Source organism: Homalodisca vitripennis, chromosome 2 (assembly GCF_021130785.1).
Source record: "Homalodisca vitripennis isolate AUS2020 chromosome 2, UT_GWSS_2.1, whole genome shotgun sequence".
Lineage (NCBI taxonomy): Eukaryota > Metazoa > Arthropoda > Insecta > Hemiptera > Cicadellidae > Homalodisca > Homalodisca vitripennis.
Window position 1 is genome coordinate 11,731,117 of NC_060208.1, and position 13,910 is coordinate 11,745,026.

General features: G+C 33.1%; 1 protein-coding gene across 1 annotated transcript in view; it reads right to left on the bottom strand.

Moving 5' to 3' along the window:
• The window catches only part of LOC124355534, a 248,782-nt gene that overhangs the window by 112,704 nt on the left and 122,168 nt on the right, over positions 1 to 13,910 (bottom strand). Inside the window, exon 7 of the mRNA XM_046806698.1 lies at positions 11,125 to 11,337. Within this exon, the coding sequence (XP_046662654.1) occupies positions 11,125 to 11,337 (213 nt within the window). The remainder of the gene's footprint in view (positions 1 to 11,124; positions 11,338 to 13,910) is intronic.

Sequence of the window (13,910 nt, forward strand, 5' to 3'; positions counted from 1 at the left end):
ATTCCTGCACTACAAGCGCTCTTGGTCGACAATTTATTTCCATCAAGATGGCGCGCCACCACACTTTGCTCTCCTTGTTAGAGAATACTTGGATACAATATTCCTTCACAGATGGATTGGAAGACGTGGTGCAGTAGAGTGGTCTGCTCGTTCCCCTGATTTATCTCCGCAGGATATTTTTTTTTGGGGATACCTCAAAGATAAAGTTTATCGTACTAAGCCTCGAGATTTGGCGCACCTAAGAAATCTCATAGTCCAAGAAGCTCAAGATATTCGTCGTGGCTACCTTCAAAATGCAGTGGATGGCTTTTACAACCGTCTAGGACATTGCCAGACGATGGTAGGGGAACATTTTGAACACTTACTTTGATCACAGGTACTTAAAAATTGGTGTTTACTTGTAATACTTAATAATTTACATTGTTCAATTGTTTTAAAATTCAAATAGCTATAACTACTGAATGAATCCACCTTTTAAAGTCCGGTTTGCGGCATTGTACTCTGCTAAGTAAGAACTTTAATTTGATATCAATCTTGACCTATGCTGCTATTTAAGAATTTTGTCTGGCTCCTTGTGGACCGTCCCCCAAAGGGATTATCTGGTCGGTAATCGGGCAGATATGTGCGTTAATATCACCAGTAAGCACGTGTGAACTTTGGTATTTTTTTTATATTGTGGTTTAAAAATTAAAAAAAAGAGGTTCCAGACTTAATTGACACCCTGCATATTAAACCAACCATAATCTAACGTTTTACTGATTTTAATAGTTTAGAGATGCTCAAATTGTAATCCATTACATTGTAAACAATTATATTCTGTAGGATATCTGTATTTTTCAGCTCCCTCACAGCTTTGTATGTGTACTCGTATAATATTCCGGATTCGTTGAACAATAACTTCAGGTGTTATCGTTCGTAAATACAAATTATATTGGAACAAAAATAAAACAAATAGAATTTTATCCTTTTTTTGATACAAACCGCATTTACTTTATCACAAAAACATCCTTTATTAAATAATTTTTTTTAATGTCGGAACCGACATATTTAATTATGATGTTTGGCTGCCATTTTGAAACTGTAAGAGAAAAATACAGTCTTTGTGTACTTTTGTTTGTACACAAAGTTTAAATACAGCAAACACTTCTTTCAATAAGACCTTTTATCTGACATAAAATGTATTGTATATTGTTCTTTAATAAATTTGAGTTTTAGCTTTTTTATTCTTCATTATATACAATAAGTTCAAGAAACTGAAACGAAGAGATGATAAAACAGGTTCTTCAGGACCATATAGTAATAGTGCAAGGGTTCTCTCGGTACGACGACGCATTATTAAAAAAACTAGGTTATTGTCGATTGTAGGGTATAAATTAAATTAATATTAGATATCATTTGTCACATCTCGTAGTTCGTGCAAAGTATCTTGATGAGGATACTTTGCATACAAGTTTATATGAAAGTGAAACGACAACAGTTCGTTTACGTAATAACTGGCAATATGACTGCTGGGAAATCCCATTTACCGAGGCATATCCACGGTACACGTTGTCATATTTCACAGCTATCAAGTTAGGAATGGATTTCCGTAATGGCCGACGCGCTTCATATACTATCCATTAATGTATCAATATTTTGCTGAACAACGATAATTAAACTTGAAAGACCATTTTTCCATTTTATAACAACGAATACTGAATATTAACTTTATTATAAAATATTGTTAGGCATTGTCCGTACGATGCATGTATAATCCACTTTTTGTAATCGTTATATTTGTAACACAATGTATAACACGACGTTTCGAGGATTGAAAACTATCCTCTGGGTCAAAACTGCTTGGAGTTCAGACAGGAGAAAATCGACCCAGGCATTGTCACTGTCCAAGATTCAAGTCACGAGTCACGAGCACGAGAAGTCAAGAGCACAAACACACGTCTCACCAGCACAGGCGAAAATGGGACACATTTCTCCTGTCTGGACACCAATCAGTTGTTGGGTATTTTTATAATGTTTATACTTTCTTTTTAGTGGTAGTCCACTGCCGCACGTTGCGACTTCTATAAACATTTATATGTAATAATTGTCTTCTCACTTGACGAAGGGCATAGAATTCAATACTCGAAACGTTGTTATACATTTTGTAACATATAACGATGGCAAATTTCCGAAATCCTATTATCCTTTCAAGCCTTCTATCGTTAATAACAAAGCCCCCTTTGTTATTAGCGAATTCCCTTAGAGGAAATATGCTCAAGGCATTTAGGGATTCAATCCTAACCCCGGGAAGGTAAATAGTTTATTTTTGATGTATCTAAAACTATACATAGACATTTTATCTTTATTTCTGAATTTTCCTGGATAAACTACGTGCTTCTCAAAATTGGTACAACTGTTTTTCTTTGCAGCTTTTCACAAATACAATTTTATAAATGTTTTAGTTTGTGAACATATTTTCCTAATTATCAATTCCCCTTCACCAATCAGTCGTGACAGGAAACTTGTATTCCTAAGCGGGAGCGGGATCTTATCATTGCTAAATTAAAAACTCGGTAAACTAATAACTCTGTTTTAAAACAATTTCGAAAGAATCATTACATCGTTAAACTTTACTTGGGGAGTTTCTGAACAGAACTTAAGCCTCGTATTAGCCTTTGAAATATATTTCTGTTAAATGTCTCTATAAATACCGGTGTTTGTACTCCAGAGACAACAAGATCAAGATAATCCCCTTGGAGATGAGGAACAAGGGATAATTGTTGACGTTGAAGATAACGGTCATTTGTCTTTCACCTCCATCCACCATGTCTTTCGTTTTATAGACCAATCTTAAAGCAGATTTAACCATAAAACGTAATAAAATTATACAAACTTTAAAAGTTATGTTCAATAACATTCCAACACACAAAATGATCGTTAAATTCTAAATCATATTTAACATTACACAGACAGTAAGCCACTCCTTCCTCTCTAGTTATTATTGTATTGTTTAACTGGTACCATCATGAAATAAAATATAAAGTTAAATAAATAAAAGTTATATAAATATATAAGTTAATAAATTTAAATATCCCTTATTATGATGGTCCTAGACTGAAACAATAACTTATTTGTATATATACATGTATTGTAATATGAGCTTTCAAGAAATTGTACCCCTTTGGGATCACGACATTCTAGAATTTTCTCTTCAATCTCAACTTATCTGTTAAACCATCCGCGTACATTTTGTATTGTATTGTGTTGCGTGCATATTTGTTGTGTTGTAATATTTAGTTTGTGCTGTTAACTTTGTGCTGCACATTACACGTTATTTTGAGTTTCAGGTAAACTAAAATTGAATTGTTATTGTGCATTATCTTCTGTGTTTGAATACCTAATAATTGACAGCAGATGGTAAAATGTTTTAAATTGTAACAAGCTCATATTTTATTTAATGATATGACGTCTAACGAATAACCTGATATCCTTGTCTTTAAGATTCCAGTACAACAATACAATCATTCTCGTGTTATTACAACAAAGTATAAAGTATTCCCAATGTTATAAATTAAATACATTTTAAGTTTTTGGTAACTAAATTAAATTTCATACCAACAAGTTCCCATTTTCATAGAAAACTTAATTTTAAATAATGTAGACATTGCATAATCCTAAAATGCAACTCGTATAAATAATTTTAAAGAAGTGCTTTAAAAATACACAAACGGGTTATTTTAATTCCTTACGTATCTTAAATAAAACAAAGATGTGTTGAAGAATTACTCAAAATAACATTAATTTTGCGTTTTCATAATTTAATTCATGTATTGAGATTATTTTAATAATGTCGTTATTGTTTCTTTCATATTTCTCCACCTCCCAAAACTCCTCGTGAAAGTTTTATTGTTTATTTAATGATGCACTATATGCCTTCACCTCAACAACCCTACAAATATAATTATTATACTTGGGGTCGGTTTTGATTATTATTGATCAATATAGTTAACAATAATCCTTAGTTGAAGATAAGCCTTATTTAATTTTGTTCCACTGAATCTGTTTGGGCAGAAATCAACATTAATCACATTGATAATCACCTTACATTTGTAGTATATTAAGGTTATATTACCTCAATTAATGTAAAAATATGTAAGAAAATCGCTATAGACGCGTAGTATTTATACGAGAACTTAGATAAACATAATTTAGAGTATTATCAGAAACATCTTATGATGGAAAACATCGAAACAGTTCCAAAAATAATAACAAATGTTGAAGGCGTCAAGAAGTTTAAAGAAGATTGAATTAAAATGCATTTTTTCATTGTAATACTTTTATAAAACATTAATGTTATAAAACCTAAATTACTTTAATCATTAAAGTAACTTAGTTGCAGTTAAACTGTTGGTTGTCCTGATGTGCATAGTAGAAATAAAGATATTTTGTCTTTGCCTTTCATATTCTGGTTAACTAATAATTTAAATTTATTTCAAGTTAGTGAAATATAACCTGTATCTGGTCATAAGTAGCCTGTAATTTAGTACGTGGTATTATGTGTCTTTACCCATGTGGTAGTTAATTTTGGATACACATTTTAATATCTTATACGTGTTAAAAATTATTTTTGAAAATCTAGATTTGTCATTCATGTACATTCCCAAAAATATACCACAACTTTAATAAAACATAATAATATAGCACAAACTTTATATACTTCCTGAATGTTTAAACGCTCCATTTTATTCAAATTAGAACTTCAGTATTTCTCCATAATATGACATACAGAAATAATGATTTTGTTATTTAATATTTTACTTATGAATGTAAGCGAGAGAAAACTGAATTCAACAATGTATGATTATTAAATATTCTTAAAAATATGATATGGATTGTTCATATTAATTCGTGAAATTATTTCGCTCAGCCTTTTACGATAAAAATGAGTTAGGATTGTGAAAACTTCCCGCGTACAAGACAAAGACGCCAATAAAAGCACAACAGATGTATCATTGCTTCCAGTTCGTTGACTCGCGCTCTCCAATCAACTCAGTTCTAAACATTGCAATAACTTGATACCTTCTCATTAAAGTGGCAGAACTTCCAGTTCGTTGACTCGCGCTCTCCAATCAACTCAGTTCTAAACAATGCAATAACTTGATACCTTCTCGTTAAAGGGGCAGAACTTCCAGTTCGTTGACTCGCGCTCTCTCCAATCAACTCAATTCTAAACAATGCAATAACTTGATACCGTCTCATTAAAGGTGCAGAACTTCCAGTTCGTTGACTCGCGCTCTCCAATCAACTCAGTTCTAAACATTGCAATAACTTGATACCTTCTCATTAAAGTGGCAGAACTTCCAGTTCGTTGACTCGCGCTCTCCAATCAACTCAGTTCTAAACAATGCAATAACTTGATACCTTCTCGTTAAAGGGGCAGAACTTCCAGTTCGTTGACTCGCGCTCTCCAATCAACTCAATTCTAAACAATGCAATAACTTGATACCGTCTCATTAAAGGTGCAGAACTTCCAGTTCGTTGACTCGCGCTCTCCAATCAACTCAGTTCTAAACATTGCAATAACTTGATACCTTCTCATTAAAGTGGCAGAACTTCCAGTTCGTTGACTCGCGCTCTCCAATCAACTCAGTTCTAAACAATGCAATAACTTGATACCTTCTCATTAAAGGTGCAGAACTTCCAGTTCGTTGACTCGAGCTCTCCAATCAACTCAAGTTCTAAACATAGCAAAAACTTGATACCTTCTCATTAAGGGGGCAGAATTTGCAGTTCGTTAGTAAAGTTTATGTAGTAAAGTACATCTTGAAATAAAAGAACAATACAAAAGATAAACACATAAAAAGGAATATAAGAAAGAGCATACAGATACTATTCAGCCAGACTACTGCTAATCTGTAATTGTCTGCCTCCGTTTCTTAAGTAGACCCACGCACGCCATCTCTTGACCTTGGCCGTTCAAAGTTATTTTATCACGTATTCAAGATTCAAGATTCAAGATCTTTTATTCGTAAAATGCAAAATACATTTTTTACCATTACACGTCAAAAATACTACAACTATATCTAACTTAACAAATCTCTTACGCAGTAAAAACATTTATCAAGAAAGTGTGTCTTTAGTTTTTTTTAAATAAACGTAGATTTTGCTCATTTTTAATATTCAATGGCAATGCATTGAAAGCTTTTGCACCCAAGTGGTATGGACCCCTCTCAAATGCGCTAGTACTATGTGCAGCCACAGATATCAGCCCTCTTGATCTGGTCGGATACTGATGGTAGTGTCCATTGCTTACAAAAAGCTTTGGATTGCCCTTAACAAAAGAGCATAGCTCGTACCCCACCAGACCCGCCAGAGTAAGTATTTTTAATTCACCGAAAAGAGGTTTACAAGTTTCGAATCTCCTACGTCCTGAGATGATTCGCAAACACCATTTTCTGGAGGACAAATACTCTATTAAAATTTACTACACTGGATGGACCCCAGAACATTAACCCGTACCTCAAAATCGATTGAACGTGAGAAAAATATACTGTTCGTAGAACCTCTTGGCTACAGACCTTGGCGAGACGGCTGAGAGCAAATCCCATGGTTTCGAAGCCTTTTGCAGACATGTTCCACGTGGCCGCCCCATGTGAGCCTATTATCGATATATAAAACCCAGAAATTTAACTGAGATTTCTTGCTTGGCTTCCTCGCTTCCTAGTTTGTTAAGACCCTGGATATTAAACTGGTTTGTGTTCCCTAGATGAAACTGGATGATATTAGTTTTGCTGATGTTTAATTTAAGTTTATTTAAATTGAACCACTGATTTAAACTTTGCAACTGGATGTTTGAATTCGATATAGCCAAATGTGGGGATTTATTGGAAACAAGAAAAAGAACAATCATCAGCAAACATCGTAACTTTGAGGTCTGTTGAAATTTTTGGAAGATCGTTTACATAGATGAGAAATAATACAGGACCAAGAATAGAGCCTTGAGGAACACCACAAGTAACGGCTCTATATGATGAGAAAACTTTATTTTGGCCATCATGGATTTGGACGGTTTGATTCCTATCAGACAAATACGACTTCATGAATTGAAAAGAGTGACCTCTAACTCCATATTTTTCTAGTTTTCCAAGGAGAAATATTATGATCAACGGAATCAAACGCTTTGCTTAAATCACAGAAAACACCAAGGGAATGAAGTCTATTGTCCAAAGAAAGCGATAGTTCGTTTTATAAAATTGAAGATGGCTGATGTAGTGGATTTCCCTTGGCGGAAGCCATGCTGCTGAGTAGAGAGAATGTTGTTGATTTCTAGGAAAGCCACAAGTTTTTGACAGACTATTGATTCAAGAATTTTTGAGAAGGACGATAGAATTGAAATCGGTCTATAGTTTTCTGGTACTTTTCGGACAGCTAATTAAGGTCTAATTCTTTCAGTTTTTCTTCCGTGTGTACTCTTGGAGCTTGGTCATATGCTACCGTATGTCGACTGCTGATTTTCAGGATTTTGAAAAAACTACACTTTATACCCATAATGATTAAATGGAACTTAAATAGCATTTCTATAAAATGGTTCTAAACCAATAGACTTTTAATAATTTCAGTTCCTAGATCTATGCTAATGACAGGAAATAATATGTTAGGTTTTAATATATGAGTAGATGTTGGTTAGCATTTATAAATTGTTTATTGATCGGATACTGAAACAGGAAATTGAATAGTCACCAAAAATCAAAAATAAATCCTAATTACTCACTAAGTGAGAATAGTTAGTGTAATTCTGTTTCATAACATCTGATGTAAGCTTACTCTCTTTCGAAATCTCAAACTTTAGAATGCATACAGGGTACTTACAGATAATTCTCTTTTTATCCTGCTAATTCTTCATATAGTAATATAACAATTTAACTTTCTACATAATTTAATAATATCTCTAACTTCACATTAGTGAACAGCAACAACAATCTTTTTTGACAGCGAAGCTATATATATCAACATAATCCATATGAAAATTCAATTAAACAATCTTTAACCTATAAAAGGACGTATACTTTACAAGGAGTCCCGTTAACGCCAGATATAAACCGCCTGATCACTGTTAGCTACTGTGTAGAAGACTCGAACGTTGGGAGAAGAAAAGAGCCCAGGGTTGAAAGGGTTTTAAAGGTGAAACACGTTTTTGACGATTTTCAGTTTTCTTCATCTAGGGAAAATTTTCATAAACTTTATTTCCTACTAAATCCAACACTGAACAAGGGATTTGTAGTTTGTGTTATTTTGAGTTCACGTTTAAAACTCTGGGAGACAAGTGAGATATTACACTACAACGTTAATTTTCAAGAAATGAGTTATACACACTAAAGTAGAGGAAAAAATATGATTACGTAAGTAATAACTAATAAATATGTTGGGCAGCTTTTGAATGATTACACATGAAAGACAAATACGTTTTCGGAAAATGTACAAACTCTAATGGATCAACTATTTGGCTAAAAGAAAAATGAGATGTTAGTCTTGATCAATTTTATTTTCAATTTTGATTGGTTACAAATTACATAGCCAAGGCTATCATGCTTTAAGGCTAGCACATTTCGAAAATAATAATATCAATTTCATTCTTCCTTTCAAGCGCAAAACGCTCCCGGTCCGGTTTCTGTTGAAAATACAACAAAAGTGACCCGTGGAAGCAGTTCAACCTGGTAATAATGCATTGCATTCAGCTGATCATATTGTAGAAATTGATATTCTTTTTGATACTCCATGTATTGTTGCTTACTATCTAAAAATGTTAATTAAAAAATTTTGGATTTCAAAAGATTGTTTGGAATAAAGAGTGAGCTTTAGTTGGTCCAGATAAAATTTGAAATATTGGCAATTACCACATTTTGGTTAAAAGAAGTAATGTTTTCCTAGCACATGGAACGACTATGAGAAGATAAAAGAGTTTATTGAAATACCAAATTTAAAACAATATATTTGATTGTTATTTTTATTTATATTAAAATTTAAATTTGCATACTAAAACAATTATAACTCATGATATAACAATTTTCATTCAAATTCCTCTAAAAATGCACTCATTTAAGGAAGGTACCTCTACTAAAGTATACATGAGGTTTATTCAAATTGAATTTTCTGTACTCATTATGAATTTTAACTGTACAAGTCTTATTGCCAGTAAGCAAGATTTCGAATATAAACTAGAAGTGTAGTGTAGTAATTATTATTTTATTATCTCTTACTACACACGTTTTATATACTTTAGTTACTGAATTTACTTGAAAATTTAATGAAATTATTTGCTAAGTAACTTTTATTTAAATAAACTTATTAAATTGTATACCTCAATATTTAAGTCTCTGATAGTAATCTATGACCTTAAATTCATGCATACTAACTGGACAGAATAGGTTTAGTAAGAAACGCCTACGCTTTCCCTGGAATATGAAATGAATATTCTATTATGAAATAAAAGTCATTATTACTCAATTGATTGAGCGTGTTGATGTCGACGTTGATGATGTAAGCATATCCTTATTAACCTCTGATCGCAGTTACGTTTAGAAGGATATACTCGTATTCACTCAAATATCTCACACTGCTGGCCAATGGTGCAGTGTAGCGGGTACGGCGGTTATCGCGAGATAACCGAATCAAGCAACGTCGAGCGTGGCTGATGCTTGGATGGGTGACCGCTGAGCGATCCTGTCCAAAGCTCGCCTGCCCGGCCATTGGTGGTGGTTCGGACGTCACCTTTAAGCCGTTGGTCCCCAGGTTAAGTGTTAGAGAGGGCTTCTTAACCCTTACTTCGCCTGGTAAAATAAGACTACTTTACTTTACTTTTACACTGATGTATGCGACATGACATCAGTTCCTCTTGTATGTGTAATTAAATTCGATATGGCCATACAATACTAAACTAGTATGAGTAAGTGTAGGAGTTCGAAGTTCTGCAAAGAGCATTAAACTACAAAATATCCTGGAAAAACTTTGGTATGAGCCGTATTCATAGGAAAGTCGATTAGCCTTGGAAACTACATCGTGAAATGAGCTAGATGTGCAAAAGAACTAAAGAATTCAGGGCATGTTACAACATGTCCTAAGTTGTCATGACGCTAACAAATTATTAGCTTAGAGGACGAGTGAGTGTGCCTGCTCAACTTTACTTTACCACCAAACCGCAATTTACCTCCACTCTCAAGGTCCCTGGGGCCACATCTCCTCGGATTAAACAACTTCCTCATCTTAAATTTACTCAAATGTTGTAAAAAGCCTGGTCGAGTTAGCCTAAAAAGAGCTAGTACTTAACACACACAACTAAAATTGTAAATATTTTAATTTCAATTTTATTTAAATATTAGAAAATAAATTTAAAACAAAATATTTGATTGTTATTTTTGTAGGGATTAAAATTTAAATGTGCATACTAAAAGAGTTATGATTCATGATATAATCATCTTCATTCCAATATCCTCTAAAAATGCACGCATTTAAGGAAGGTCCCTATACTAAAGTATACATTGATGTTTTATTCAAATTGAATTTTCTGTACTAATTATAAATTTTAACTACAAATCTTATTATCACTAAGCAAACTTTGGAATATAAACTAGAAGTATAGTATTTATTATTTTATTCTCTCTTAGCAGACATGTTCTACATTCTTTTGTTACTAAATTACCCATCCCTGTCACGTAAATCTGTCTTAGTCAATCCCCAATTGGCTGAAATAGTAATTGTTTGGTAACACTGTATAACATACAGGGTGTTCAGTAAAGGTGTTCCAATACTTGGGATTTCGTCATACACATAAAAAGGACCTAAAACATTTAGTCTACCGTCTATCTGTCTGTATATGTTGTTTACCAACATTATGTCTTTTGAACCAGTTAAGATAAAGCTATGAAAATTGTGAATTGTATTAAACTTTGATAGAATCTTTCTTACATAAAATATTTCGACAATCCTGTTTCAAAATGGTGGACGTTTAAACTATATGCTTCAAAATAAATCAAAACATGTCGCAAGGCATTTAAGTTTACTATACTTTCAATGCTTTAATGCTTATACGCTTTTATATGGATTGTGATAGGATTAACTTAAAGTCAAAATAAATAAACAATCTATAACCTGCTCCCTTCTGCAGCTTCTCGCAGACAAAGTAGTTGCGAGTGTTGCAGTCTCGGTCGTTCCACATGAAGGATTCCGTGAGACGCTCAGCAGTGGAAGCGATGCCGGGGTGGTGGTACAGTCTCCTGAGCTCCACACAGTCCTCCTCGCTGAGGTAGTCATCGTTGGGCTGACGCAGCACGTGGTTGTGCTGACTCCAACCCGGGAACCAATCTGAGAACAGCAATTTTCATAAATTGAATTGAATGGAATCATAGTTTATTTCCACAAATATTTACATGCGTGCAAATTTATTACCAAATTTCCATTCTTTGTTTGAAGTTTATTTTTGATGATGGAAGGATAGTGACGGAAACATGATTTTTTTCCGGAAATTTGCCATTTTTCAATGAAACAAAAAATCAGTAACACTACGTTTCGAGATCTGCAATCTGATCTCTTCTTCAGGTAAATAACTAACCTAATACATATTACAAACTAGGTTAAAACAAACAATTCATACCTAAGCGTCATGGCACGCCTAATTCAGGAATCACAACCACCATGTTGAGTGTCAACTTCACTAACTCTAAAACATGCACTTAATAAAAAGCTATACACAACACTAATTATTAAAACTGAACTACAGAATACAGGTCACAATACGTTTGCACGTCTGTGTTAGGTTAGTTATTTATCTGAAGAAGAGATCAGATTGCAAAACTCGAAACGTAGTGTTACTGATTTTTTGTTTCACTGAACGATGGCAAAAGTGTCCGGAAAAATCCTGTTTCCTTCACATTTCCATTATCTTATTACTATACTAATTAAATATTTACATAAAAATATTATACACATATATTTTAAGTGGCCTAGGAAATGAGCCTACATAGACAGAAAAGCCTGTGCGTAGGCTCGAGTTGTCTCCTATTGGAGACAATCTCCAACCCTTGGAGATTTTGGACGGATTTAATCTGGTGATTAATTATCATATAACATGAACACACGCACACGCACACGCACACACACACACACACACACACACACACACACACACACACACACACACACACTTAAAAGCCAAAAATCTGTATTTAGAAAATACGGTATTGAAATTAATTTAGCGTAAATGCTACAAACAGTTTAAAGGAAAGATTTAAAGAGGTGAAAAAATCAGGAATGATGTACAGTACAATTTTAATGAATTAATCACTTCAAATCTGTGGCAAATAGAGGATACATTCATGACTAAACGCTTGTATTTGAGTCTTGATTATAAATAATTATTGTTTCAACAAATTTGTAAGTATACAAACAGAACATTTCAGAGACAATATTCATTTCCTCAATTCGAGAAATTAATTAATTACACTCAGTTTTTCTACTTCCAATATTCTTGGCTACACTAATTCATTCATTTAATCACAATTGACGAAATTCTGCGCAAGAATACATTTTTATGTTTAATAAATTTATAGCGATTATTTTCATCAACATTAAAGAATATAGCAGGTTATAAATGCCAGAAATCATCACCAAACAAATTATGGCGATATAGTCGAGGATTAATTACAACATGTATCTTTTCATCTTAAAATTAATGTTCTGGTTTGTTGTTGTTTTGTAATTGTGAGAATACAAAATAATATATTCTTAAAAATAAAACCGATGGTAAAAATTGTTACGTTAAACTTGATTTCCAACGTAATTTTACATTATTTTAAACATTAGATTTTATTTGGTTGATATCTTTATTAACAATGTCATGAACAATCGTATACAGGTGCAAAACCTTCGAAATTGTGGACGAATCTGCGGGTAACTACTAGTTTTGAATAAATTCCAAAGCCACACGCTATGGTAAATTAATAAAACACTTTCTAATGAACGAGAGAAATATATAATTCATCGTCCATTATGTGTATGCGGTCTTCCATAGTAATATTCTGGACGTTTTAGTTTGTATATAAAAATAATGTAAACTTACAACTGTGGAAATGTTTTGAATAGTGTGCATTATTGATATTGGTAACGCTTTCCATATGTATCACATACTGTTAATGGCATTATTTAATTAATTATAACATTCTGTCTCTCTTTTGCGTGTTGATTTTCATGTTTCGGAATTAAATAACCTACGATATTAAACAAACTAAATCAAAATAGTGTTTTTTTAGACCGACTTTTAACAGCTGAGTCACAGGCCGACAAAGCAGGGTAAACTTTGACTAAACCACAATTAAATTGGGTTGACCCTGTTAGAGTTGTTAACCAGACCCTTGAGTGAATACAAAAACAAGTTGACATTGGAATTGTTGATGTTCCAGAGTTTCAGGCAGTCAGGGGCAGCCGTTTATTGTCCTACATTTCCTTCATTTTATGTTGAATAAATAGTTTTTAAATGATTCAAAATCAAAAGGAAAAGCTCTTAAGAACCACACTTCTATCTATTTTCGCACATTAAAAGTATGCATTCTTTTATTGTTCCAATTTCAAATGCCATTAAAATCCAAATGTCATGTTAAGACCTAATTTTGTGACAATAATTACAGTCTTTTAAAACTGTCAAATTAAAAACAGCGCGGTACAAGAAAAAAAATCAAACGAATAAATAATGACATATACCCCTAGTTATTTGATAGAGTTAAGCACAAATTATTAATTTTCAGATGCTTCGCAGACATTTTAGTAGACAGAGTATCTTGCGAATGGTCCTGAACAATCTACAACAATAGATGACTATTATATTATTAACATCCATGTGCAAACTGCTCCTTATATACTGCTTGTTTGTATTCCCGTAGTAA